At 41.9% G+C, this 27,182-nt stretch overlaps 1 protein-coding gene across 1 annotated transcript in view; it reads right to left on the bottom strand.

Moving 5' to 3' along the window:
- adcy8 (adenylate cyclase 8 (brain)) overlaps positions 1-27,182 on the bottom strand; it is a gene marked incomplete at both ends in the record, with an annotated part of 74,462 nt that overhangs the window by 35,485 nt on the left and 11,795 nt on the right. Inside the window, 5 exons of the mRNA XM_080010544.1 lie at positions 579-737; positions 2,097-2,224; positions 2,512-2,623; positions 4,305-4,435; positions 6,810-6,959. Of these exons, the coding sequence (XP_079866670.1) occupies positions 579-737; positions 2,097-2,224; positions 2,512-2,623; positions 4,305-4,435; positions 6,810-6,959 (680 nt within the window). The remainder of the gene's footprint in view (positions 1-578; positions 738-2,096; positions 2,225-2,511; positions 2,624-4,304; positions 4,436-6,809; positions 6,960-27,182) is intronic.

Here is a 27,182-nt window from a genome sequence, read left to right as displayed (position 1 = left end):
CATCTTCTACCATCCATCCAACTTCTTCCATCCATCCAACCTCGACTATCTGTCAAACTTCTACCATCCATCCAACTTCTACCATCCATCCAACTTCTACTATCCATCCAACTCCTACCATCCAACCAACTTCAACCATCCATCCAAGCGTAATCACCAGGTGTCATGACATTTCACTGCATATATGTACGACCGTATGTATATGTATGTGACAAATAATCTCTTGAACTTGAACTTGAACTTTTACATCCGTCAAAATTCTCCCATCCATCCATCCAACTTCTACCAACGGTCCAACACCCACCATCTGTCCAACTTCTACATCCGTCAAACTGCTACATCTGTCAAACCTCTACATTGTCAAACTTCTTCTTCCTTTCAACTTCTCCCGTCCATCCAACTTTGACATCAATCAGACCTCTTTCATCCATCCACCTTGTACCGTCCATCCATTTTCTACATCCGTCAAACTTCTTCCATCAATTCAACGAAGGAGGACAATCTTTCCAGGAAGAAGAGAACAATGAAAGTAGTAGAGTACGCTAACAGAATCTCCTGGTGGCCCCCGTCCCACTCACCCTGGGATCCCTCCAGACTCCAGCTTGTTTGCGATGTCCACGTCCCAGGACCAGACGTCAAATTGCCACTTCCTGAGCCCCAGCACCCCGCAGAGCACCGAGCCCGAGTGGATCCCGATACGCATGTCGATGTCGTGCTTCGTCCGAGACCTGACGTACCTGCAGACCACAGAGCAAACAAATATGGAAACAATAAAAGCCACTTTCATTGGATTGGATTATATATACAAGTTATAAATACAAGCGTGTACACAAAGAATACGAGCTATTGAACGGGCGCAACAGCTGGCAGTGAACAGTAAGACATACTGTGCACAGTGGTACTGTGTATATACAACTAGTGTACTACTATGCTACTACTGTGCTAAAATAAGAGGCATAAGGGCTGATGTCTCCCATTCCAAGTCCATGGACACCACATTGTTTTCTAATTCAGAAATTAAGAAAATTGGACCTGCTGTTAGGAAATGAATGGAACTACGGCGGTGGGAGTTCAAATTCATTCATCATTATGCATGAACGTCGGCTTTGGTATTAAAACCTGCACATTTAATGTCAACAAATGTTTTTCATACATTAACCATGGACGGAACCCACTTCATTTTGTGGGTGTCAGCTTTCACCAAGCAGCAACGTTTCCCGTGCATAAAATATGAGTCTCTGGTTGTTTTGATGCTCAAGCTGCTGAAGCTCCTGCCACAGGTGGAAGCCATCACACTGGAAACCTGTTCTTTTGGGCTTTTTGAGACTTTTCCAAAAGTTTCTGGTCAGAAACGGAGGAAAAGTTACAATTTTCCTTTTATTTTTCATGTAAAGGAAGTGGCAGGATGTGGAATCTGTCCTGTCCTCTCCTCCTCTCCTCCCACCTCATCCTCCTCCCCACTTCTCTCCACCCCTCCCCACTCCCCCTCCCTCCTCTCATCCAATCTCCTTTCTCCTCCTCTTCTCTCCTCCACTCTTCTTTCCTCGTCTCCTCTCTTCCTCTTCTCTCTGAGTTTTCCTCTCCTCCTCTCCCCTCCATCCCTCCACACTCCTCCTCTCCTCCCCCTCTCTACCTCCATCAGTCTGAGTGTGATGCCACATGACAAACTGCAGACAGGTTGCTAATCTGAAGCCGCTGCCTCGGGTTCTAAACACAGACTCCGGTTCGAGCTTTTGACAAAATGGAGTTAATGAGTTGGAGCCGGTGGGTGGTGCAGCCTGACGAAGGCCCTGCTCCATCTGGGAGCGACGGGCCGAGCGGAGGCTTGTTGGCTTTTCTCACAGGGACATGATTATATTATCTGGATGGTTGATTCGGTTGTCCCTTTAAAGCCTTTTTAGAAAACGTTCCTGTTATGGAGGTTGTGCAGGAACGGGGATCATCAGCGGGAGCAGTAAGTCACCGCTGCGGGAGTTTCGAATAAAGCTACAACAAAGAAGCTGCTGTTTGCTTTGATAGGATTCATTGGATGGATTTGAATTTGTTCCTGGCTCCTGCCTCCCCCCTGGTCCCCCCCCCAGGTTCCGGTCCTGTACCTGATGGTCTTGATCATGCTGAGGCCCATCTCCACACAGCAGTGGGCGTGGTCCTGCCTGGGCTCAGGTAGACCAGACACGCAGTAGTAGCAGTCCCCCAGGATCTTGATGCGAAGGCAGTGGTGCTCCTACAACACATAGCGCAGGAAGTCAGCGCGGAGCTCCGTCCAAAGGCCCCACCCGGCGGCAGTATCACATGCTTCTCTCATCATAACTCCCGTTACATAAACTCTCCTCTGATCGTTTCAATGATTAATGAATAAACAGATGGATAGATGAAGCCGTTAGTTGAATCCTGTTGGGAAAAATGGAGTGATTAATGGATAGATGGACTCATGGGTTGATATATAGACGCATCGATAATGTATTATTGTAATAAGGTGGATGTAGAAATGAGGCCGCTCTGCGGACTCACGTGAGCCAGGCGGTCGAAGCGAGCGAACAGCTCGTTTAACATTCGCACCAGCTCCTGAGCCGACAGGGTGGTGGAGAGGTTGGTGAAGCCTTTAACGTCTGCGAAAAGAATGCTGAATAAAATACGGAAATGTCACATTAATATAGCGGTAAGCAACCACATCATGTCCAACACATCAAGTGCAAACAAACCATTTTAAAGAGACAGGATAGAAACCACATGGCAGCATGCACATGATGAAGCACAAACACAAGGGGTGTGTTGTGTTGTGTTGTGTCGTTGTGTGTTGTGTGTTGTATTGTGTTGTGGTGTGGTGTGTTGTATTGTGTTGTTCAAGTTCAAGTTCAAGAGATTATTTGTCACATACATATACATACGTTCATACATATATGCAGTGAAATGTCATGACACCCGGTGATTACGCACAATAAGCTCTATAAATACTAAAAAATACCAAAATGTGCGTAATCGACAACGCGATTCTGGGTCCTATAATTATATAATTGAATTAATTGACTGTGTTGTATTAAATATACATTTAAATCCTCCTAAAAGTAATTTTAAATAGCCTTACATTATTTAATCTTACAACCAGACAGAGAATGCAGTGCAAGGAAAACATACTTGAAGAAAACACAATTCAAACTATAAATATTAACATAGCTTTGTAAAAAAAAAAGTGCATTAGTTAAAATGTCCCGTTGTGTTCTGATTTGCCAGTTGCTGTATAGAATGCTGTTGTTTTGTAGTATGTTGCTGTTGTATAGTATGTTTTGTTGTGGTGTATTGTGTAGTGTTGTGGTGTGTTGTGTTGTGTTAAGGTGTGGTGTGTTGTGTTGTGTTGTGTAGTGTTGTGTTGTGTTGTGTCATGTTGTGTTGTGTTGTGTTAAGGTGTGGTGTGATGTGTTGTGTTGTGTTGTGTTTGCTGTGTAATGTTGTGTTGGCTGTGTTGTGTTGTGTTTGTTGTGTTGTGTTGTGTTAAGGTGTGGTGTGGTGTGCTGTGTTTGTTGTGTTGTGTTGTGTTGTGTTAAGGTGTGGTGTGGTGTGTTGTGTTGTGTTAAGGTGTGGTGTGGTGTGTTGTGTTGTGTTGTGTTTGCTGTGTAGTGTTGTGTTGTGTTGTGTTAAGGTGTGGTGTGGTGTGTTGTGTTGTGTTTGTTGTGTTGTGGTGTGTTGTGGTGTGGTGTGTTGCATTGTGTTAAGGTGTGGTGTGGTGTGTTCTGTTGTGTTGCGTTGTGTTAAGGTGTGTTGTGTTGTGTTGCATTTGTTGTGTAGTGTTGTGGTGTGTTGTGTTGTGGTGTGTTGTGTTGTGTTGTGTTGTGTTTGTTGTGTTGTGGTGTGTTGTGTTAAGGTGTGGTGTTTGCTGTGTAGTGTTGTGTTGGATGTGTTGTGTTGTGGTGTGTTGTGTTGTGTTTGTTGTGTTGTGTTTGCTGTGTAGTGTTGTGTTGGTTTTGTTGTGTTGTGTTGTGTTGCGTTGTGTTAAGGTGTGTTGTGTTTGCTGTGAAGTGTTGCATTTGTTGTGTAGTGTTGTGGTGTGGTGTGTTGTGTTTGTTGTGTAGTGTAGTGTAGTGTTGTGGTGTTTTGTGTTATGTAGTGTTGTGGTGTGTTGTGTTGTGTTGTGGTGTGTTGTGTTGTGTTGTGTTTGCTGTGTTGTGTTGTGTTGTGTTTGTTGTGTTGTGTTTGCTGTGTTGTGTTGTGTTGTGTTGTGTTTGTTGTGTTGTGTTAAGGTGTGGTGTGTTGTGTTTGCTGTGTTGTTGTACTGGGCAGCTCCCAGAGGAAGGTGGGCTCTGTCTCACCTGACATTCTCGTAGCGGTGGATGTAGATTCTGTGAAACTGAGGCTGAAGGTGTTCGTCTTCTACATTAGTCATGTCGTTGATCATCTCCAAAACCACAAAGCGAGGAAGGACGGAGAGCACCAGTCTCTCCTGCAGGAAACAAGAATATCCAATTCAATGGGGTCAGTTTTTTTTTTAATAATTCACGTCAACTGGGTCCCCATCCTCCATGTCTGTGAGATACAAGCCCTTGTTTGGAGAGACGGTGGCTTTACCGAACACCTTGTTTATTTGTTCTGAATGAAGTTTTACTGGTGTTTCACAGAAATACAGCTGAAATGAGTCAGCAAAACACAGTTAGACCAACAGACAGACCACAGACAGTCAGACAAACAATTGATGTGGGCCTGGTGCTCTGACAGCATATGAATGGTCTGGAGAGCCACTTGAAACCAGAGAACAAGTGAAGTGAGGGGAGAAGAGTGCAGGGAGACAAAGAGAAAGGAAAGAGGATCAGAGATGGAGGGAGAACAGTGGTATGGCCAGAGAGCATTCATTCTCCAGTTCATTCAGCCTTCACAGAGTAAACTGAACAGAGAGTAAACTGAATCTGACCTCCTGACCTACGCGGACACCCCCTGGTCTGGAGGTTTAGAGGAACAGGTGATATCTGTTGTCCCTCCAGAAGAGAGGTACAAGGACATGTAATCCAGCTCTACTTCACCTCCCCCTATTCCACCTCTACTCTACCTCTACTCTGTCCCCCTCTACTCTACCTGTACTCTACCTCTACTGTACCTGTACTCTACCTCTACTCTGTCCCCCTCTACTCTACCTCTACTCTACTCTCCCTCCCTCTACTCTACCTCTACTCTATCTCTACTCTGTCCCCCTCTACTGTACCTCTACTCTACCACTACTCTACTCTACCCCCCCCTACTCTACCTTTACTCTACCTCTACTCAACCTCTTCTCTACTCCACTTCCTTTTACTCTACCTCTACTCAACCTCTACTGTATATTACCTCCCTCTGCTCTACCTCTACTGTGTAGGGAACTAATAAGGGAATAAACCATCTTCAGCAGTATCTGTCAAAGCTTTCACAACATTCATCTGTCCATGTGCTTCCTGAAGCTTTCAATCTCGCCATCAGCATGTTTTGTTTTCACACCTGTGCGGTCGGTGCCGGTAGAAGTCGAACATGGTTTCTCAATGTCCGCTACAGGGGAACCACTGGGTTGTGTTTTCTGCCGCGCTGGGTGATAAGACGCTGACCCGGAATCTGCTCAGTACATCACAGCAGAGCGGGTCCAGACCGAGGAAGTGGGACGTTGTTAATGCACTGTCTGATGTGTTGCAGCTAGTGCTCCAGGGCTTTGTGACGGAGGATCATGCAGAGAACTGTCCATCTTAAAGGCCACGGCCCAAGTGGCTTCATAATATTCTCATTGTCAACACTCGTCTATGAAAGGACTCCTACTCTTGGTATTATCTTATTCTTTGCCTGAAGCGTAAAACCAAGAAAGAAAAAAAATTATTTGATGGCTAAAATCATTATGTAGAGCTCACAACTGTGTAAGCATATACGGCAAATTTCTCAAGATGATTTAATGGCTGTAAAAGGCCCATTCCTTCTTTGGGCTTCAGCAGCCGTCTCGGCCAGGAGGCTCCGGCAGTCCAGCTCTGCCTCATATCAGCCCTGGGGGGTGCGGGGTGTCAACATCTTTCTGGCAGCTCAAATCAGTCGTTGAGTTTCCTACTGGACCTCATGATGGATTATACAATGTTTATATTCTCTCATCAGTTGGAGATGAAGGCCTCAAAGGGATATGAGGTTGAGTCGACGGAGCTGAAACCTCTGGTTGTTCACCAGGATCTGGGCTTTTCATTGTAGTCTTTTGTTCGCACCCAAGAAAAGAACATTTTTAAACATAACAGAAACAACATTTCTGTAGCTACTGCACCACCCAACCAATGTGCTTTAACAGCAGCACCACCCAGTAGGAAAGGGATGCTATGAGGTCAGACTCCCATGTTCAGAAAGGTAAAGTCCTCCCCAGTATTTAAAGGCAACCATCTGGATTTCCTAATTAGCTCCAGCTAATGAGTGGAATCAGCTGCTCGGTGCACAGCAGGAGCCAAAACACGGCCTGATCGGCCTGATCACCGAGTCTTGCTGTTTTCCTTCTTACTGCTGTTCTGCTGATGACGCTGACCTTTGAACTCCGTTAACTGTGGAACGTCAGCCAAACTTCAGGGAAAGCGACACTGTGTTTGAAACATGATGTTGCGGTCGGTGTGTTCTAACTGTAACCCCAAACCACGAGATGCAAAGTGGACAAAATGATAAACAATCAAGTGGAGTTTTAGTACTAGTGATGGACTGGTAGTACTGCTGATGGACTGGTAGTACTGGTGGTAGGACTAGAAGTACCGGTGATGGTCTGGTAGTACTAGTGACGGACTGGTAGTACTATGGTGCTGATGCTATGATGGTCTGGTTGTGGTGGTAGTAGGACTCACCTGCCGTTGGTTCTCGGTCTCGAGTCTCAGCCGTGCCTCGATGCAGCGCCTGGTTTCCAGGAAGGCCTGGCGCTGCGCCCGGTCCGACAGGTAACTGATGAACACTCCTGCGGTGTTCATGCACAGGAAGAGGACGGCCTGCGCCACCAGCTGGGGGAGGTAGAGAGATTCTGCGTTTACATCAGTGCTGCAACGTCTCTGTCCTCACCTCCTTCATTTGTCTTCACACGGAAGCTGAACATGAATATTTCAATAATTCTCCAAAATGAATGAAATCAAAAGATGACTGGGAACAACAGGAAGCCCTGATTCCCTGCTCCGAAGGTCATGTGACCTGGCGTAAGGTGCTGCAACCAGGATCCTTGAAAGCTGAAATGATGCAAGACACAGTAGCGGACTAGTAGAGGAGTAGTAGATGCATGTTGAGGAGTAGTAGAGGAGTAAAGAGGTGTAGTAGAGGAGTAGTTGAGGAGTAAAGAGGAGTAGTAGTTGAGGAGTAAAGAGGAGTAGTAGAGGACTAGTAAAGGAGTAGTAATGGACTAGCAGGGGAGTAGTTGAGGTTTTTTCATTGTGACTGAGCAGCTTCATTGTGTCGTCGTGTGAAAGTCTCTGAGGAGGAAAAGCTTCATTAAAACACTGAGACAGGTTTGAGCAGGTCCTGCACACCTGGGACCTGTCTGTCTTTCTGTCTGTCTCTAACCTGTCTGTCTTTGTCTCTAACCTGTCTGTCCGTCTGTCTCTAACCTGTCAGCCTGTTTCTCTGTCTGTCTATCTGTCGTTCTGCCTGCCTATCTGTCTGTCTGTCTGTCTGTCTGTCTATCTGTCTGCCTGCCTGCCTATCCGTCTGTTTGCCTTTCTGCCTGTCTGTCTGTCTCTAACCTGTCTGCCTGTCTCTCTGTCTGTCTCTAAATCTGTATATCTGTCTGTCTGCCTGCCTGACTGTCAGTCTGTCTGTCTCAAAGCTGTCTGTCTGTCAGTATAAGTCCTCCGGCACCGTGTGGGTAAACACTCGGTCTGTCCCTCAAAGGAAAATGAAATACTTAAATCTGCATATTGAGGGCGGAGCAGCGAGGTGTGAGAAAGGATTCACTTCAGTCTTTTAGGGCGGAGCAGCGAGGTGTGAGACAGGATTCACTTCAGTCTTTTAGGGCGGAGCAGCGAGGTGTGAGACAGGATTTATTTGTTCTGTTTTGATCTCAGTAAAGTCACGAAGGAGGAAGTCGTCTCCGCCTTCCTCCCAGAAACCTGGAGTTTCACAATAAGAGCCTTTGTGATTGAAGCTCCGAGTGGTGAAGCTGCCACGACAGCGACAGTGTTTACAGCAGCAGATACAGGTTTATACGTCAAACTGGAGAATAAAAACAGGTGGTGCCGCAGGTTGTGCAGCTGCCTCCATCGTCTCATTTTATTCAACTATTAGATTTAGCTCCACCACACGTGTGAACACAGCCTCTGCAGACACATAGTAGTTGGATGCTCTAGACACCTTGGTTGCTCCCCCCCTTCCTCCTCCTTGCCCCTCTTCCCCCTGTTCCTCTTCCTCCTCCCCCTCTTCATCCCCTTCTTCCTTTTCCTCTTCCTCCCCCTGTTCCTCCTTCTCTCAATCAGAGCTCATTATCTGTGGACGCCACCATCGCTGATTTCATTTCCCCTAACCCCCTGCTGACCTGCCGTCCCGGTGGAGAGGCAAATTAAAAGCCCCGCCGGCAGTGGCAACAGTGGCAGCCATGTTGTTTCCATCATTAGGGAGGAATGCCAGCGACGTGCAGGTCTTAACGAGGCCTCGGTGGGAGCGAGAGGTGCAGTGTGTCAAGGAAACAGACCAAAATAATCAAGTCGGGTCAAGGGAGCGGCCGTGACAATAATATCAACCATGATTGTAATAATTAAGAAGCAGCGTGACAAGGGGGAGATAGCCTCGATGTCGCTGGCCCTCCAGCGCCGCGTTGCCATGGTAGCGCTATGTTGCATTGTTTCTCAGTGGAACAAGCTCCGCCTCCACCGCTGAACCACACAGTGAAGTTTCTGCCAAAAGTACTGTGTTGTCGGACGTCACCGTCCTGCCACGCCCTTTTCTAAGTGGAAAGGTGGACGTGGAAAAGCTTGATATGGAGCGGTGGTGGAATCCACAAGGTGTTGATCTGGTACCTACAGCACGACTGCACGGCCTGATCCCAAGAACACCAGCCAGCCTTTATTGTCTGTTTGTTTTCTGTTTGTTGTCTGTTTGTTTTCTGTTTGTTTGTTGTCTGTTTGTTTTCTGTTTGTTTGTTTTCTGTTTCCAGTGTTTTTATTGTTGCCGTGTGTGTGCGTGTGCGTGTTGGAGTCCACTGTTTCCAGTGTATTTCATTCTGCTTGTGATTGACGTGAGCGTCTCTTTCTTTCTTCTCAGTGATAATTGACGCCGTTCGCTCCATCAGACAACGTTCGTTTGGGAGAATTAGCATTGGTGTCAGTTTTCAACACAAGTACAATATATCTGTGGCAGCAACAAAAAAGGAATATGTCTAGAACCAATCGATGTTGCTAATTAAAAAGACTCCATCTTGATGGTGATTCAGAAGGGTCATCGTTCATGATGGGTTGGAGAGGACGCCCTGCGCTAATTCCTTTGGAGATACAATAAATATAGTGTTTTACACCAAAGGCTTCTCCAGGTTTGCCCAGGGGGTCCAGGGTATCTCCAGCAAAATGATTGATAGGTAAACTTCACAGTTTTTTCAATTACAATTAGAGAATATTTAATAGTCAGTGTTTGGATGCTGGTTGCACTGTTACCTCCCTGACTAGATGAGACACTAATCAGATGTAACAATAAAAAGAGACGTCAGAAGACTAAATCCGATCAGCTGGATCACACTGAAGCTGCTGGATGTGGAGAAGGTTGAGCATCAGTGTATGAGACGGCACAGCACAACAAAGCTTTTACTTCCAGTGCTTTAAAACCAAGAACAACTCAGGCAACGACCTTTGACTTTGAATAAAGACCAGATCCAGACGCAGGTTTATCGCTCATCAGCGCCAGTGTTTCTTCCTCCAAGATCCATGTAGTCACGACGCAGCGCACAATGTGTCGCATGACCACGAACAGCCCTTTGTAACTGGAAGAAACTAGCCAGAACGGGCGCATACAGGGCATGGTCTGGGGCGGTCCCGGTGGTCTCTCTCAGCCACCCCAGTCGTATGATGGACCAATAGGAGGCTGCAGTTGTTCTAGGAGGCGTGTTCCTTGGTGACGCGATACAGGGCACACCGCATTTCAGAACAACAACAATGCTCCTGAAGACAATGGTGCTAATGCAGCCATAGCATCCGTTTTAGCAAAAATAGTCATTATAACAACAATAAAACACCAACAGAAAAGTGTGCCGCGTTTGGTTAATCTCATTGGCTGAAGGTGTTGTCCGTCAAGGCGTGGATTCAAATCAATAGCCAGTCTCTCTGGTGAGGGGCACTGTAAAGACCTCGCAAGAAAAAGCAGTGAACTAACATTGTGCCGGGTGTTCGTATCAGCTAAACCGAGAGAAATGGATTGAAGCGACAACATTTTTCTAAATTCAACGCTGAGCACCAGTGGGCACCGTCCCCTACACCCAGGCGACAATCAGGCAGTTCTGTTGGTTTCACCTGGAGTAGGGTACCCCCTGTAAACACTCATCTTACTAAAACACCTCCTCACCGTCTATAGGGAGACCGGGTTCCAAGTCCATGGAGCCAATGTAAAAGGCTGGGACCCAGGATGATAGAGCTAGGCCGGGCACGAAGGACCAAGGGCGGGGCCCTAGCCAATCACAACCCCCCCCCCCCCCCCCCCACCCCCTCCGTAGTTTCCTTGTAGAAAAAGCCACAACCTTTAAAAGAGCTGTAAAGATGTACCACTGTGGTCGTCCTCTGGTAGTAATGTTACAGGTCCTGTTGTACCATGTGTGTCAGGAGGCATTTTGACACCGAACAGTTGTGGGGACTCCCTGAAGGGAACTGAACCTGGGGAGGTCCCTGAGAACTAGATATCTTCAAGGGCTTTGGTTGTGTTCCCACTGGCAGGAGGAACACTGAAGTGACGTCAGCTAATGGGGTTTCAGCACGACTTCCGTGTTCCGTGCTGTATTTACTCTGTAACTTTCACTGATTTCACCTCATCAGTCCACTGAAATGTGTGAACAAATTTGAGGTGAGAAATAATCAATCCAGGGAGTTCTAAGAGCTACGATGGTTCCTAGTTCCTACAGTGCAGACACAAATAAAAGGGAGGGTTCCTCCAATTGTTCTAAGAACTATGAAAAAGTTCCTGCGGTGTGAAAACAACTTGTATGTGCTGTGGTACTAGCTTAGTATTTGTAATTGGCAGAGATCGATTGTCCATATGTCAAAATAATGCTTCTCCAGTTGAGAAAGAATAAGTTGCTTCCCATTGACAAATACTCTTATCTTTCTTGAGAGGACTTTGTGTTTTGAAACACTGGCCAACAGGTTCCATTTTTTACAGTACAGAATATCTACACACCATCCTAGGGCACACGTCACATAAGCCACATCCACTTCTACACTGTTGAATGTTTCTTTGTCATAAAAGACTCAGAGGCCAGAACAGACCAATCATCAGACCGATCAAACATGCCCCCTCCACCAACCTCCTTGTGCTGCGCTGGGCCTGTTCACAGCCAGCCCTGTGATGGACCAAACCACTCACAGCCTCTGCTCTAACGGAACAAACCATTCACAGCTTCCACTCTAACGGACCAAACCACTCACAGCCTTATTTGTAGCACAGAACCTCAGACAGAGAAAGGTTTAAACTACAATGAACACTAGACTAGTTCTTACACAAGACTCGGAGACTCAAGTTGCACTCTCTAAACTTCAAATTCTTGGTTTGTTTTAATCACATTATTTACTTTTACATTTAGTCATTTAGCAGCCACTTTTATCCAAAGCGACTGACAAGGGAGAATAACATTCAAGCTACATTGCAACAGAGACATTAGTGTAACAATAAATACTGCTAGGGAGCGCTAAGTAATTGTAGGTTAGGAGAGGAGGTACTCATTGAGGAGCTGGGTCTTCAAGTGCTTCTTAAAGACAGAGAGGGAGGTCCCTGCTCTGGTCATTTTTGGCAGCTCAAATGAGAATAGCCTGGATTGCCGTGGCTGTACAGCCGGCAGAGACAGGCGACGCTCATTTGACGAGCGCAGCACCCGGGGGGCAACGTGTGCTCTTACAAGAGCATTTAAGTAGGTGGGAGCATTCCCAGCAATCACTCTGTAGGCCAGCATAAGAGACTTGAACTTGATGCGAGCGGCTACAGGTAACCAGTGGAGCTCGATGAGCAGCGGAGTGACATGTGCCCTCTTTGGCTGCTTGAACACCGGTCGCTCCGTCGCATTCTGTATCCTCTGCAGTGGCTTCACCGCACAGGCCTCAAGCCTGTTAAGAGAGCGTTGCAGTAGTCGAGACGGAACATCACCAAGGTTTGTACCAGCAGTTGAGTGGCATATTGAGTCAGGTACGGCCTGACTTTTCGGATGTTGAATAGTGCGAAGCGGCAGATGATAGACTACAGCTTCCTCTAGTGGTGAGTAATTGCTCATTGTAACCTTAAAGGGAAATAATGTTGACAGCAGGTAAAGCCTGCTGCATCTACCTGGTGGATAACAACACAGCTGCCTGAGATAGATTTCCTCTGTGCAGAAGGAAAACAGTCCCTATGGTGAAAGGAGTTAGGAGTAATCTCATTAAACGCTGACCCCTCGGGGAAGGTGCCGCTGCCTGGCGCGAGGAAAAGATTACCCCTGGGGCGTAATCCTGTCTAAAGTCATCCCCAATTTAAAGAGTAAGCTGAAAATCACTCTCACTGTAAGCCTCAAACATCATTCAATATGTTCCCTCAGCAAAGCAGCAACAATGGAGCAGCACAGCACGGCTCGCACCTCCAGTAGAGGCACAGCTGGACCTCATACTGGGTCTCACTGGACCTCACGCTGGGTCTCACTGCAACTCACACTGGGAAGCACCAAACACTGTCTACCCGTCTGTCTGTCTGTCTGTCTGTCTGTCTGTCTGTCTGTCTGTCTGTCTGTCTGGATGGTTGTCTGTCAGTCTGGCTCTCCGTCTACCCTCTAGTCTGTGATGTGAACATGTAGAAACACAGAGAGGGTGGTGCATTCAGAGCCATTTTTCCAGAACAGATGGATGTTCACTGGAGCATGTGCAGTGACTGGATGTTTGGCCTCCTTCCCTGAAGCTCAGATCCCGTCCGTCTGACACCCCCCCCCCACTTCCCCAACCACCCTCCACCCACACACACACACACACACACGCCATCAGACAGGGTCACCATCACCATGCTGATGACTCCACCCGGGACCCATGGTGTCGATAGGCCACACCCCCCCAGCCTCTCAGACCTCATCACAGATCCGGTCGCTGACCAGTGATACAACCAGACACTGGACGTGCGCTAAGCTCTACTTAGGAGCCAGGCCCCAAAGTAACTGGGCCATCAGATCTGGGCCTTTTTTCAGCCATTTTGTGCCGTCTGCTTGCCCCCCTGTTGAACACTTTTCATCTGTTTAAAGAAACGGGCGTGGCTGTGGATTACCAATTAACTGTCACAACTGGACATCACTCAACACTATAAAATGGTTAAAATTTGTCAGTTTGTCAGTCTTGGAAACCAACGGCTGGAAGCACAGGAAGTAGTACTGCTGCACAGGAAGTGATCAGTTTACGTATTACAGTCACTCAGACACTGTGAGGGGCTACTGCTGCAACGACTGTGAAATGAATCAAATAGTTCCAAAGGGGAATCGAACCATCGACCCCTGACTTCATTACTCTGTGGTCTCATCTTCATCACCTTCATTATCTTCACTTGTCGAGTCAACAAAAAACTTCAAGGTCGCCTCAAAAGTCAATCACTAAGACACACACACACACAGAGGACCCTTGTATATGCCTCATTCATTTAGCAGCTTTGAATATTAAACAATCAAAGGAGGTTGGAGCCACTTCCTGCCTGTTTCATGTTCCTCCCCCATCAGAGACGTGATGACTGGTTAATGCTCCTTCTCTTCTGAGTTTCATTGATCGATCGGTTGCTGATTGATTCATGTCGTCTGCTCGATCTGATGAAGGGCGTCGGCTGCAGGTTTCATCTTCCTGCTGCTTAGTGTTCTCAGCAAAATATAAAAGAACATCTTGTTATTGTAACTTATGTCTCCCACTGTCCCCCCCGGTCTTCCACCTGTCTCCCCCTGTCTTCCACCTGTCTCCGACTATATCCCACCTGTCTCCCCCTGTCTTCCACCTGTCTCCCCCTGTCTTCCACTTGTCTCCCCCTGTCTTCCACCTGTCTTCCACCTGTCTTCCACCTGTCTCCCCCCGTCTTCCACCTGTCCCCCCTGTCTTCCACCTCCTTCTACCTGCCTCCCCCTGTCTTCCACCTGTCTCCTCCTGTCTTCAACCTGAGGATTTAGATGGTTTATAAAATGTTTCTGCATTTTTTCTGCAATGTTTCTACAAGGATTTAGAAGCTTTCGACAATTTTTATACAATGTTTATACAAAGTTTCTACAGTATTTCTAAGATGTTTCCACAATGTTTCTATGAGGACTTAGAGGGTTTCTGCAATGTTTCAACAATGTTTAGACAATTTTTATACAATGTTTCTACAAGGTTTCTACAATGTTTCTACAATGTTTCTACAAGGTTTCTACCAAGTTTCTATGAGGACTTAGAGGGTTTCTACAAGGTTTCTACAATGTTTGTACAATGTTTCTACAAGGTTTTTTACAATGTTTCTAAGATGTTTCTACAATGTTTCTATAAGGACTTAGAGGGGTTCTGCAATGTTTCTACAATGTTCTACAAGGTTTCTATGGGGACTTAGAGGGTTTCTACAATCTTTCTACAATGTTTCTACAAGGCTTCTACAATGTTTCAACAAGGCTTCAACAATGTTTCTACAATGTTTCTACAAGGTTTCTACAAGGTTTCTATGAGGACTGAGAGGGTTTCTGCAATGTTTCTACAATGTTTCTACAATGTTTCTACAAGGTTTCTATGAGGACTGAGAGGGTTTCTGCAATGTTTCTACAAGGTTTCTACAAGGTTTCTATGAGGACTGAGAGGGTTTCTGCAATGTTTCTACAAGGTTTCTACAAGGTTTCTATGAGGACTGAGAGGGTTTCTGCAATGTTTCTACAATGTTTCTACAAGGTTTCTACAAGGTTTCTATGAGGACTGAGAGGGTTTCTGCAATGTTTCTACAATGTTTCTACAATGTTTCTACAAGGTTTCTATGAGGACTGAGAGGGTTTCTGCAATGTTTCTACAATGTTTCTACAATGTTTCTACAAGGTTTCTATGAGGACTTAAAGGGTTTCTGCAATGTTTCTGCAATGTTTCTACAATGTTTCTACAAGGTTTCTACAAGGTTTCTATGAGGACTGAGAGGGTTTCTGCAATGTTTCTACAATGTTTCTACAAGGTTTCTACAAGGTTCCTATGAGGACTTAGAGGGTTTCTGCAATGTTTCTACAATGTTTCTACAATGTCTCTACAAGGTTTCTATTAGGCCTGAGAGGGTTTCTGCAATGTTTCTACAATGTTTCTACAATGTTTCTACAAGATTTCTACAAGCGTTCTATAATGTTTCTACAAGGTTTCTACAATGTTTCTACAAGGTTTCTACAAGGTTCCTATGAGGACTTAGAGGGTTTCTGCAATGTTTCTACAATGTTTCTACAATGTCTCTACAAGGTTTCTATGAGGCCTGAGAGGGTTTCTGCAATGTTTCTACAATGTTTCTACAATGTTTCTACAAGGTTTCTACAATGTTTCTACAAGGTTTCTACAATGTTTCTACAAGGTTTCTACGAGGTTTCTATGAGGACTGAGAGGATTTCTGCAATGTTTCTACAATGTTTCTACAATGTTTCTACAATGTTTCTACAAGGTTTCTACAATGTTTCTACAAGATTTCTACGAGGTTTCTATGAGGACTGATAGGGTTTCTGCAATGTTTCAACAATGTTTCTACAATGTTTCTACAAGGTTTCTACAATGTTTCTACAATGTTTCTACAAGGGTTCTACAAGGGTTCTACAAGGTTTCTATGAGGACTTAGAGGGTTTCTGCAATGTTTCAACAAGGTTTTTACAAGGTTTCTACAATGTTTCTACAAGGTTTCTACAAGGTTTCTATGAGGACTTAGAGGGTTTCTGCAATGTTTCTACAATATTTCTACAAGGTTTCTACAAGGTTTCTATGAGGACTTAAAGGGTTTCTGCAATGTTTCTACAATGTTTCTACAAAGTTTCTATGAGGACTTAGAGGGTTTCTGCAATGTTTCTACAAGGTTTCTACAAGGTTTCTATGAGGACTGAGAGGGTTTCTGCAATGTTTCTACAATGTTTCTACAATGTTTCTACAAGGTTTCTACAATGTTTCTACAAGGTTTCTACGAGGTTTCTATGAGAACTGACAGGGTTTCTGCAATGTTTCTACAATGTTTCTACAAGGTTTCTACAAGGTTTCTATGAGGACTTACAGGGTTTCTGCAATGTTTCTACAATATTTCTACAAGGTTTCTACAAGGTTTCTATGAGGACTGAGAGGGTTTCTGCAATGTTTCTACAATGTTTCTACAATGTTTCTACAAGGGTTCTACAAGGGTTGTACAAGGTTTCTATGAGGACTTAGAGGGTTTCGGCAATGTTTCTACAAGGTTTTTACAAGGTTTCTACAATGTTTCTACAAGGTTTCTATTAGGCCTAAGAGGGTTTCTGCAATGTTTCTACAATGTTTCTACAATGTCTCTACAAGGTTTCTACAATGTTTCTACAAGGTTTCTACAAGGTTTCTATGAGGACTGAGAGGGTTTCTGCAATGTTTCTACAATGTTTCTACAATGTTTCTGCAATGTTTCTACAATGTTTCTACAAGGTTTCTACAAGGTTTCTATGAGGACTGAGAGGGTTTCTGCAATGTTTCTACAATGTTTCTACAATGTTTCTGCAATGTTTCTACAACGTTTCTACAATGTTTCTACAAGGGTTCTACAAGGGTTCTACAAGGTTTCTATGAGGACTTAGAGGGTTTCGGCAATGTTTCTACAAGGTTTTTACAAGGTTTCTACAATGTTTCTACAAGGTTTCTATTAGGCCTAAGAGGGTTTCTGCAATGTTTCTACAATGTTTCTACAATGTCTCTACAAGGTTTCTACAATGTTTCTACAAGGTTTCTACAAGGTTTCTATGAGGACTGAGAGGGTTTCTGCAATGTTTCTACAATGTTTCTACAAGGTTTCTACAAGGTTTCTATGAGGACTTAAAGGGTTTCTGCAATGTTTCTACAATGTTTCTACAATGTTTCTGCAATGTTTCTGCAATGTTTCTACAAGGTTTCTACAATGTTTCTACAAGGTTTCTATGAGGACTGAGAGGGTTTCTGCAATGTTTCTACAATGTTTCTACAATGTTTCTACAAGGTTTCTACAATGTTTCTACAAGGTTTCTACAAGGTTTCTACAAGGTTTCTACAAGGTTTCTACGAGGTTTCTATGAGGACTGAGAGGGTTTCTGCAATGTTTCTACAATGTTTCTACAAGGTTTCTACAAGGTTTCTATGAGGACTGAGAGGGTTTCTGCAATGTTTCTACAATGTTTCTACAATGTTTCTACAATGTTTCTAAAAGGGTTCTACAAGGTTTCTATGAGGACTTAGAGGGTTTCTGCAATGTTTCTACAAGGTTTTTACAAGGTTTCTACAATGTTTCTACAAGGTTTCTATTAGGCCTGAGAGGGTTTCTGCAATGTTCCTACAATGTTTCTACAAGGTTTCTACAAGGTTTCTATGAGGACTTGAAGGGTTTCTGCAATGTTTCTACAATGTTTCTACAATGTTTCTGCAATGTTTCTACAATGTTTCTACAAGGTTTCTATGAGGACTTAGAGGGTTTCTGCAATGTTTCTACAAGGTTTCTACAATGTTTCTACAAGGTTTCTACAATGTTTCTACAAGGTTTCTATTAGGCCTGAGAGGGTTTCTGCAATGTTTCTACAATGTTTCTACAATGTTCCTACAAGGTTTCTACAAGGTTTCTATAATGTTTCTACAAGGTTTCTAGAAGGTTTCTATTAGGCCTGAGAGGGTTTCTGCAAGTTTCTACAATGTTTCTACAATGTTTCTACAATGTTTCTACAAGGTTTCTACAAGGTTTCTATGAGGACTTAGAGGGTTTCTGCAATGTTTCTACAAGGTTTTTACAAGGTTTCTACAAGGTTTCTATTAGGCCTGAGAGGGTTTCTGTAATGTTTCTACAATGTTTCTACAATGTCTCTACAAGGTTTCTATGAGGACTGAGAGGGTTTCTGCAATGTTTCTACAATGTTTCTACAAGGTTTCTACAAGGTTTCTATGAGGACTTAAAGGGTTTCTGCAATGTTTCTACAATGTTTCTACAATGTTTCTGCAATGTTTGTACAATGTTTCTACAAGGTTTCTATGAGGACTTAGAGGGTTTCTGAAATGTGTCTACAATGTTTCTACAATGTTTCTACAAGGGTTCTACAAGGTTTCTACAAGGTTTCTATGAGGACTTAGAGGGTTTCTGCAATGTTTCTACAATGTTTCTACAAGGTTTCTACAATGTTTCTACAAGGTTTCTATGAGGACTGAGAGGGTTTCTGCAATGTTTCTTCAATGTTTCTACAAGGTTTCTACAAGGTTTCTATGAGGACTTAGAGGGTTTCTGCAATGTTTCTACAATATTTCTATAAGGTTTCTACAAGGTTTCTATGAGGACTGAGAGGGTTTCTGCAATGTTTCTACAATGTTTCTACAATGTTTCTGCAATGTTTCTACAATGTTTCTACAAGGTTTCTATGAGGACTGAGAGGGTTTCTGCAATGTTTCTACAAGGTTTCTACAATGTTTCTACAAGGTTTCTACAATGTTTCTACAAGGTTTCTACAATGTTTCTACAAGGTTTCTACGAGGTTTCTATGAGGACTGAGAGGATTTCTGCAATGTTTCTACAATGTTTCTACAATGTTTCTACAAGGTTTCTACAATGTTTCTACAAGATTTCTACGAGGTTTCTATGAGGACTGAGAGGGTTTCTGCAATGTTTCAACAATGTTTCTACAATGTTTCTACAAGGTTTCTACAATGTTTCTACAATGTTTCTACAAGGGTTCTACAAGGGTTCTACAAGGTTTCTATGAGGACTTAGAGGGTTTCTGCAATGTTTCAACAAGGTTTTTACAAGGTTTCTACAATGTTTCTACAAGGTTTCTACAAGGTTTCTATGAGGACTTAGAGGGTTTCTGCAATGTTTCTACAATATTTCTACAAGGTTTCTACAAGGTTTCTATGAGGACTTAAAGGGTTTCTGCAATGTTTCTACAATGTTTCTACAAAGTTTCTATGAGGACTTAGAGGGTTTCTGCAATGTTTCTACAAGGTTTCTACAAGGTTTCTATGAGGACTGAGAGGGTTTCTGCAATGTTTCTACAATGTTTCTACAATGTTTCTACAAGGTTTCTACAATGTTTCTACAAGGTTTCTACGAGGTTTCTATGAGAACTGACAGGGTTTCTGCAATGTTTCTACAATGTTTCTACAAGGTTTCTACAAGGTTTCTATGAGGACTTACAGGGTTTCTGCAATGTTTCTACAATATTTCTACAAGGTTTCTACAAGGTTTCTATGAGGACTGAGAGGGTTTCTGCAATGTTTCTACAATGTTTCTACAATGTTTCTACAAGGGTTCTACAAGGGTTGTACAAGGTTTCTATGAGGACTTAGAGGGTTTCGGCAATGTTTCTACAAGGTTTTTACAAGGTTTCTACAATGTTTCTACAAGGTTTCTATTAGGCCTAAGAGGGTTTCTGCAATGTTTCTACAATGTTTCTACAATGTCTCTACAAGGTTTCTACAATGTTTCTACAAGGTTTCTACAAGGTTTCTATGAGGACTGAGAGGGTTTCTGCAATGTTTCTACAATGTTTCTACAATGTTTCTGCAATGTTTCTACAATGTTTCTACAAGGTTTCTACAAGGTTTCTATGAGGACTGAGAGGGTTTCTGCAATGTTTCTACAATGTTTCTACAATGTTTCTGCAATGTTTCTACAATGTTTCTACAATGTTTCTACAAGGGTTCTACAAGGGTTCTACAAGGTTTCTATGAGGACTTAGAGGGTTTCGGCAATGTTTCTACAAGGTTTTTACAAGGTTTCTACAATGTTTCTACAAGGTTTCTATTAGGCCTAAGAGGGTTTCTGCAATGTTTCTACAATGTTTCTACAATGTCTCTACAAGGTTTCTACAATGTTTCTACAAGGTTTCTACAAGGTTTCTATGAGGACTGAGAGGGTTTCTGCAATGTTTCTACAATGTTTCTACAAGGTTTCTACAAGGTTTCTATGAGGACTTAAAGGGTTTCTGCAATGTTTCTACAATGTTTCTACAATGTTTCTGCAATGTTTCTGCAATGTTTCTACAAGGTTTCTACAATGTTTCTACAAGGTTTCTATGAGGACTGAGAGGGTTTCTGCAATGTTTCTACAATGTTTCTACAATGTTTCTACAAGGTTTCTACAATGTTTCTACAAGGTTTCTACAAGGTTTCTACAAGGTTTCTACAAGGTTTCTACGAGGTTTCTATGAGGACTGAGAGGGTTTCTGCAATGTTTCTACAATGTTTCTACAAGGTTTCTACAAGGTTTCTATGAGGACTGAGAGGGTTTCTGCAATGTTTCTACAATGTTTCTACAATGTTTCTACAAGGGTTCTACAAGGGTTGTACAAGGTTTCTATGAGGACTTAGAGGGTTTCGGCAATGTTTCTACAAGGTTTTTACAAGGTTTCTACAATGTTTCTACAAGGTTTCTATTAGGCCTAAGAGGGTTTCTGCAATGTTTCTACAATGTTTCTACAATGTCTCTACAAGGTTTCTACAATGTTTCTACAAGGTTTCTACAAGGTTTCTATGAGGACTGAGAGGGTTTCTGCAATGTTTCTACAATGTTTCTACAATGTTTCTGCAATGTTTCTACAATGTTTCTACAAGGTTTCTACAAGGTTTCTATGAGGACTGAGAGGGTTTCTGCAATGTTTCTACAATGTTTCTACAATGTTTCTGCAATGTTTCTACAATGTTTCTACAATGTTTCTACAAGGGTTCTACAAGGGTTCTACAAGGTTTCTATGAGGACTTAGAGGGTTTCGGCAATGTTTCTACAAGGTTTTTACAAGGTTTCTACAATGTTTCTACAAGGTTTCTATTAGGCCTAAGAGGGTTTCTGCAATGTTTCTACAATGTTTCTACAATGTCTCTACAAGGTTTCTACAATGTTTCTACAAGGTTTCTACAAGGTTTCTATGAGGACTGAGAGGGTTTCTGCAATGTTTCTACAATGTTTCTACAAGGTTTCTACAAGGTTTCTATGAGGACTTAAAGGGTTTCTGCAATGTTTCTACAATGTTTCTACAATGTTTCTGCAATGTTTCTGCAATGTTTCTACAAGGTTTCTACAATGTTTCTACAAGGTTTCTATGAGGACTGAGAGGGTTTCTGCAATGTTTCTACAATGTTTCTACAATGTTTCTACAAGGTTTCTACAATGTTTCTACAAGGTTTCTACAAGGTTTCTACAAGGTTTCTACAAGGTTTCTACGAGGTTTCTATGAGGACTGAGAGGGTTTCTGCAATGTTTCTACAATGTTTCTACAAGGTTTCTACAAGGTTTCTATGAGGACTGAGAGGGTTTCTGCAATGTTTCTACAATGTTTCTACAATGTTTCTACAAGGGTTCTACAAGGGTTGTACAAGGTTTCTATGAGGACTTAGAGGGTTTCGGCAATGTTTCTACAAGGTTTTTACAAGGTTTCTACAATGTTTCTACAAGGTTTCTATTAGGCCTAAGAGGGTTTCTGCAATGTTTCTACAATGTTTCTACAATGTCTCTACAAGGTTTCTACAATGTTTCTACAAGGTTTCTACAAGGTTTCTATGAGGACTGAGAGGGTTTCTGCAATGTTTCTACAATGTTTCTACAATGTTTCTGCAATGTTTCTACAATGTTTCTACAAGGTTTCTACAAGGTTTCTATGAGGACTGAGAGGGTTTCTGCAATGTTTCTACAATGTTTCTACAATGTTTCTGCCATGTTTCTACAATGTTTCTACAATGTTTCTACAAGGGTTCTACAAGGGTTCTACAAGGTTTCTATGAGGACTTAGAGGGTTTCGGCAATGTTTCTACAAGGTTTTTACAAGGTTTCTACAATGTTTCTACAAGGTTTCTATTAGGCCTAAGAGGGTTTCTGCAATGTTTCTACAATGTTTCTACAATGTCTCTACAAGGTTTCTACAATGTTTCTACAAGGTTTCTACAAGGTTTCTATGAGGACTGAGAGGGTTTCTGCAATGTTTCTACAATGTTTCTACAAGGTTTCTACAAGGTTTCTATGAGGACTTAAAGGGTTTCTGCAATGTTTCTACAATGTTTCTACAATGTTTCTGCAATGTTTCTGCAATGTTTCTACAAGGTTTCTACAATGTTTCTACAAGGTTTCTATGAGGACTGAGAGGGTTTCTGCAATGTTTCTACAATGTTTCTACAATGTTTCTACAAGGTTTCTACAATGTTTCTACAAGGTTTCTACAAGGTTTCTACAAGGTTTCTACAAGGTTTCTACGAGGTTTCTATGAGGACTGAGAGGGTTTCTGCAATGTTTCTACAATGTTTCTACAAGGTTTCTACAAGGTTTCTATGAGGACTGAGAGGGTTTCTGCAATGTTTCTACAATGTTTCTACAATGTTTCTACAATGTTTCTAAAAGGGTTCTACAAGGTTTCTATGAGGACTTAGAGGGTTTCTGCAATGTTTCTACAAGGTTTTTACAAGGTTTCTACAATGTTTCTACAAGGTTTCTATTAGGCCTGAGAGGGTTTCTGCAATGTTTCTACAATGTTTCTACAAGGTTTCTACAAGGTTTCTATGAGGACTTGAAGGGTTTCTGCAATGTTTCTACAATGTTTCTACAATGTTTCTGCAATGTTTCTACAATGTTTCTACAAGGTTTCTATGAGGACTTAGAGGGTTTCTGCAATGTTTCTACAAGGTTTCTACAATGTTTCTACAAGGTTTCTACAATGTTTCTACAAGGTTTCTATTAGGCCTGAGAGGGTTTCTGCAATGTTTCTACAATGTTTCTACAATGTTCCTACAAGGTTTCTACAAGGTTTCTATAATGTTTCTACAAGGTTTCTAGAAGGTTTCTATTAGGCCTGAGAGGGTTTCTGCAAGTTTCTACAATGTTTCTACAATGTTTCTACAATGTTTCTACAATGTTTCTACAAGGTTTCTACAAGGTTTCTATGAGGACTTAGAGGGTTTCTGCAATGTTTCTACAAGGTTTTTACAAGGTTTCTACAAGGTTTCTATTAGGCCTGAGAGGGTTTCTGTAATGTTTCTACAATGTTTCTACAATGTCTCTACAAGGTTTCTATGAGGACTGAGAGGGTTTCTGCAATGTTTCTACAATGTTTCTACAAGGTTTCTACAAGGTTTCTATGAGGACTTAAAGGGTTTCTGCAATGTTTCTACAATGTTTCTACAATGTTTCTGCAAGGTTTCTATGAGGACTTAGAGGGTTTCTGCAATGTTTCTACAATGTTTCTACAATGTTTCTACAAGGGTTCTACAAGGTTTCTACAAGGTTTCTATGAGGACTTAGAGGGTTTCTGCAATGTTTCTACAATGTTTCTACAAGGTTTCTACAATGTTTCTACAAGGTTTCTATGAGGACTGAGAGGGTTTCTGCAATGTTTCTTCAATGTTTCTACAAGGTTTCTACAAGGTTTCTATGAGGACTTAGAGGGTTTCTGCAATGTTTCTACAATATTTCTATAAGGTTTCTACAAGGTTTCTATGAGGACTGAGAGGGTTTCTGCAATGTTTCTACAATGTTTCTACAATGTTTCTGCAATGTTTCTACAATGTTTCTACAAGGTTTCTATGAGGACTGAGAGGGTTTCTGCAATGTTTCTACAAGGTTTCTACAATGTTTCTACAATGTTTCTACAAGGTTTCTACAATGTTTCTACAAGGTTTCTATGAGGACTGAGAGGGTTTCTGCAATGTTTCTACAATGTTTCTACAAGGTTTCTACAATGTTTCTACAAGGTTTCTATAAGGCCTGATAGGGTTTCTGCAATGTTTCTACAATGTTTCTACAATGTTTCTACAAGGTTTCTACAAGGTTTCTATAATGTTTCTACAAGGTTTCTACCAGGTTTCTATTAGGCCTGAGAGGGTTTCTGCAAGTTTCTACAATGTTTCTACAATGTTTCTACAATGTTTCTACAAGGTTTCTACAAGGTTTCTACAAGGTTTCTATGAGGACTGAGAGGGTTTCTGCAATGTTTCTACAATGTTTCTACAAGGTTTCTACAATGTTTCTACAAGGTTTCTATGAGGACTGAGAGGGTTTCTGCAATGTTTCTTCAATGTTTCTACAAGGTTTCTACAAGGTTTCTATGAGGACTGAGAGGGTTTCTGCAATGTTTCTACAATGTTTCTACAATGTTTCTACAAGGGTTCTACAAGGTTTCTATGAGGACTTAGAGGGTTTCTGCAATGTTTCTACAAGGTTTTTACAAGGTTTCTACAATGTTTCTACAAGGTTTCTATTAGGCCTGAGAGGGTTTATGCAATGTTTCTACAATGTATCTACAATGTCTCTACAAGGTTTCTACAATGTTTCTACAAGGTTTCTACAATGTTTCTACAAGGTTTCTATTAGGCCTGATAGGGTTTCTGCAATGTTTCTACAATGTTTCTACAATGTTTCTACAAGGTTTCTACAATGTTTCTACAAGGTTTCTACAATGTTTCTACAAGGTTTCTACAAGGTTTCTATGAGGACTTAAAGGGTTTCTGCAATGTTTCTACAATGTTTCTACAATGTTTCTACAAGGGTTCTACAAGGGTTCTACAAAGTTTCTATGAGGACTTAGAGGGTTTCTGCAATGTTTCTACAAGGTTTTTACAAGGTTTCTACAATGTTTCTACAAGGTTTCTATTAGGCCTGAGAGGGTTTATGAAATGTTTCTACAATGTATCTACAATGTCTCTACAAGGTTTTTATGAGGACTGAGAGGGTTTCTACAATGTTTCTACAATGTTTCTACGAGGTTTCTATGAGGACTTAAAGGGTTTCTGCAATGTTTCTACAATGTTTCTACAATGTTTCTGCAATGTTTCTACAATGTTTCTACAAGGTTTCTATGAGGACTTAGAGGGTTTCTGCAATGTTTCTACAAGGTTTCTACAATGTTTCTACGAGGTTTCTATGAGGACTGAGAGGGTTTCTGCAATGTTTCTACAATGTTTCTACAAGGTTTCTACAATGTTTCTACAAGGTTTCTATTAGGCCTAAGAGGGTTTCTGCAATGTTTCTACAATGTTTCTACAATGTTTCTACAAGGTTTCTACAAGGTTTCTATAATGTTTCTACAAGGTTTCTACAAGGTTCCTATTAGGCCTGAGAGGGTTTCTGCAAGTTTCTACAATGTTTCTGCAATGTTTCTACAATGTTTCTACAATGTTTCTACAAGGTTTCTACAAGGTTTCTATGAGGACTGCGAGGGTTTCTGCAATTTTTCTACAATGTTTCTACAAGGTTTCTACAAGGTTTCTATGAGGACTGAGAGGGTTTCTGCAATGTTTCTACAATGTTTCTACAAGGTTTCTACAAGGTTTCTACAAGGTTTCTATGAGGACTTAGAGGGTTTCTGCAATGTTTCTACAAGGTTTCTACAAGGTTTCTACAAGGTTTCTATTAGGCCTGAGAGGGTTTCTGCAATGTTTCTACAATGTTTCTACAAGGTTTCTACAAGGTTTCTATAATGTTTCTACAAGGTTTGTACAAGGTTTCTATTAGGCCTGAGAGGGCTTCTGCAATGTTTCTACAATGTTTCTACAATGTTTCTACAAGGTTTCTACAATGTTTCTACAAGGTTTCTATGAGGACTGAGAGGGTTTCTGCAATGTTTCTACAATGTTTCTACAATGTTTCTGCAATGTTTCTACAATGTTTCTACAATGTTTCTGCAATGTTTCTACAATGTTTCTACAAGGTTTCTATGAGGACTTAGAGGGTTTCTGCAATGTTTCTACAAGGTTTCTACAATGTTTCTACAAGGTTTCTATGAGTACTGAGAGGGTTTCTGCAATGTTTCTACAATGTTTCTACAAGGTTTCTATGAGGACTTAGAGGGTTTCTGCAATGTTCCTACAAGGTTTCTACAATGTTTCTACAATGTTTCTACAAGGTTTCTATTAGGCCTGAGAGGGTTTCTGCAATGTTTCTACAATGTTTCTACAATGTTTCTACAAGGTTTCTATAATGTTTCTACAATGTTTCTACAAGGTTTCTATGAGGACTGAGAGGGTTTCTGCAATGTTTCTACAATGTTTCTACAAGGTTTCTACAAGGTTTCTATGAGGACTGAGAGGCTTTCTGCAATGTTTCTACAATGTTTCTGCAATGTATTCTACAATGTTTCTATAATGTTTCTACAAGGTTTCTACAAGGTTTCTATTAGGCCTGAGAGGGTTTCTGCAAGTTTCTACAATGTTTCTACAATGTTTCTACAAGGTTTCTACAAGGTTTCTATGAGGACTTAAAGGGTTTCTGCAATGTTTCTACAATGTTTCTACAATGTTTCTACAATGTTTCTATGAGGACTGAGAGGGTTTCTGCAATGTTTCTACAATGTTTCTACAATGTTTCTACAAAATTTCTATGAGGACTTAGAGGGTTTCTGCAATGTTTCTACAATGTTTCTACAAGGTTTCTACAATGTTTCTACAAGGTTTCTATGAGGACTGAGAGGGTTTCTGCAATGTTTCTTCAATGTTTCTACAAGGTTTCTACAAGGTTTCTATGAGGACTGAGAGGGTTTCTGCAATGTTTCTTCAATGTTTCTACAAGGTTTCTACAAGGTTTCTATGAGGACTGAGAGGGTTTCTGCAATGTTTCTACAATATTTCTATAAGGTTTCTACAAGGTTTCTATGAGGACTGAGAGGGTTTCTGCAATCTTTCTACAATGTTTCTACAATGTCTCTACAAGGTTTCTATGAGGACTGAGAGGGTTTCTGCAATGTTTCTACAATGTTTCTACAATGTTTCTACAAGGGTTCTACAAGGGTTCTACAAAGTTTCTATGAGGACTTAGAGGGTTTCTGCAATGTTTCTACAAGGTTTTTACAAGGTTTCTACAATGTTTCTACAAGGTTTCTATTAGGCCTGAGAGGGTTTATGCAATGTTTCTACAATGTATCTACAATGTCTCTA

Source organism: Zeus faber, assembly GCF_960531495.2.
Source record: "Zeus faber genome assembly, chromosome: 12".
Classification (NCBI taxonomy): Eukaryota; Metazoa; Chordata; class Actinopteri; order Zeiformes; family Zeidae; genus Zeus; species Zeus faber.
Note: the sequence above shows the minus strand (reverse complement) of the source record. Positions and strands in the feature narration are given on the sequence as shown.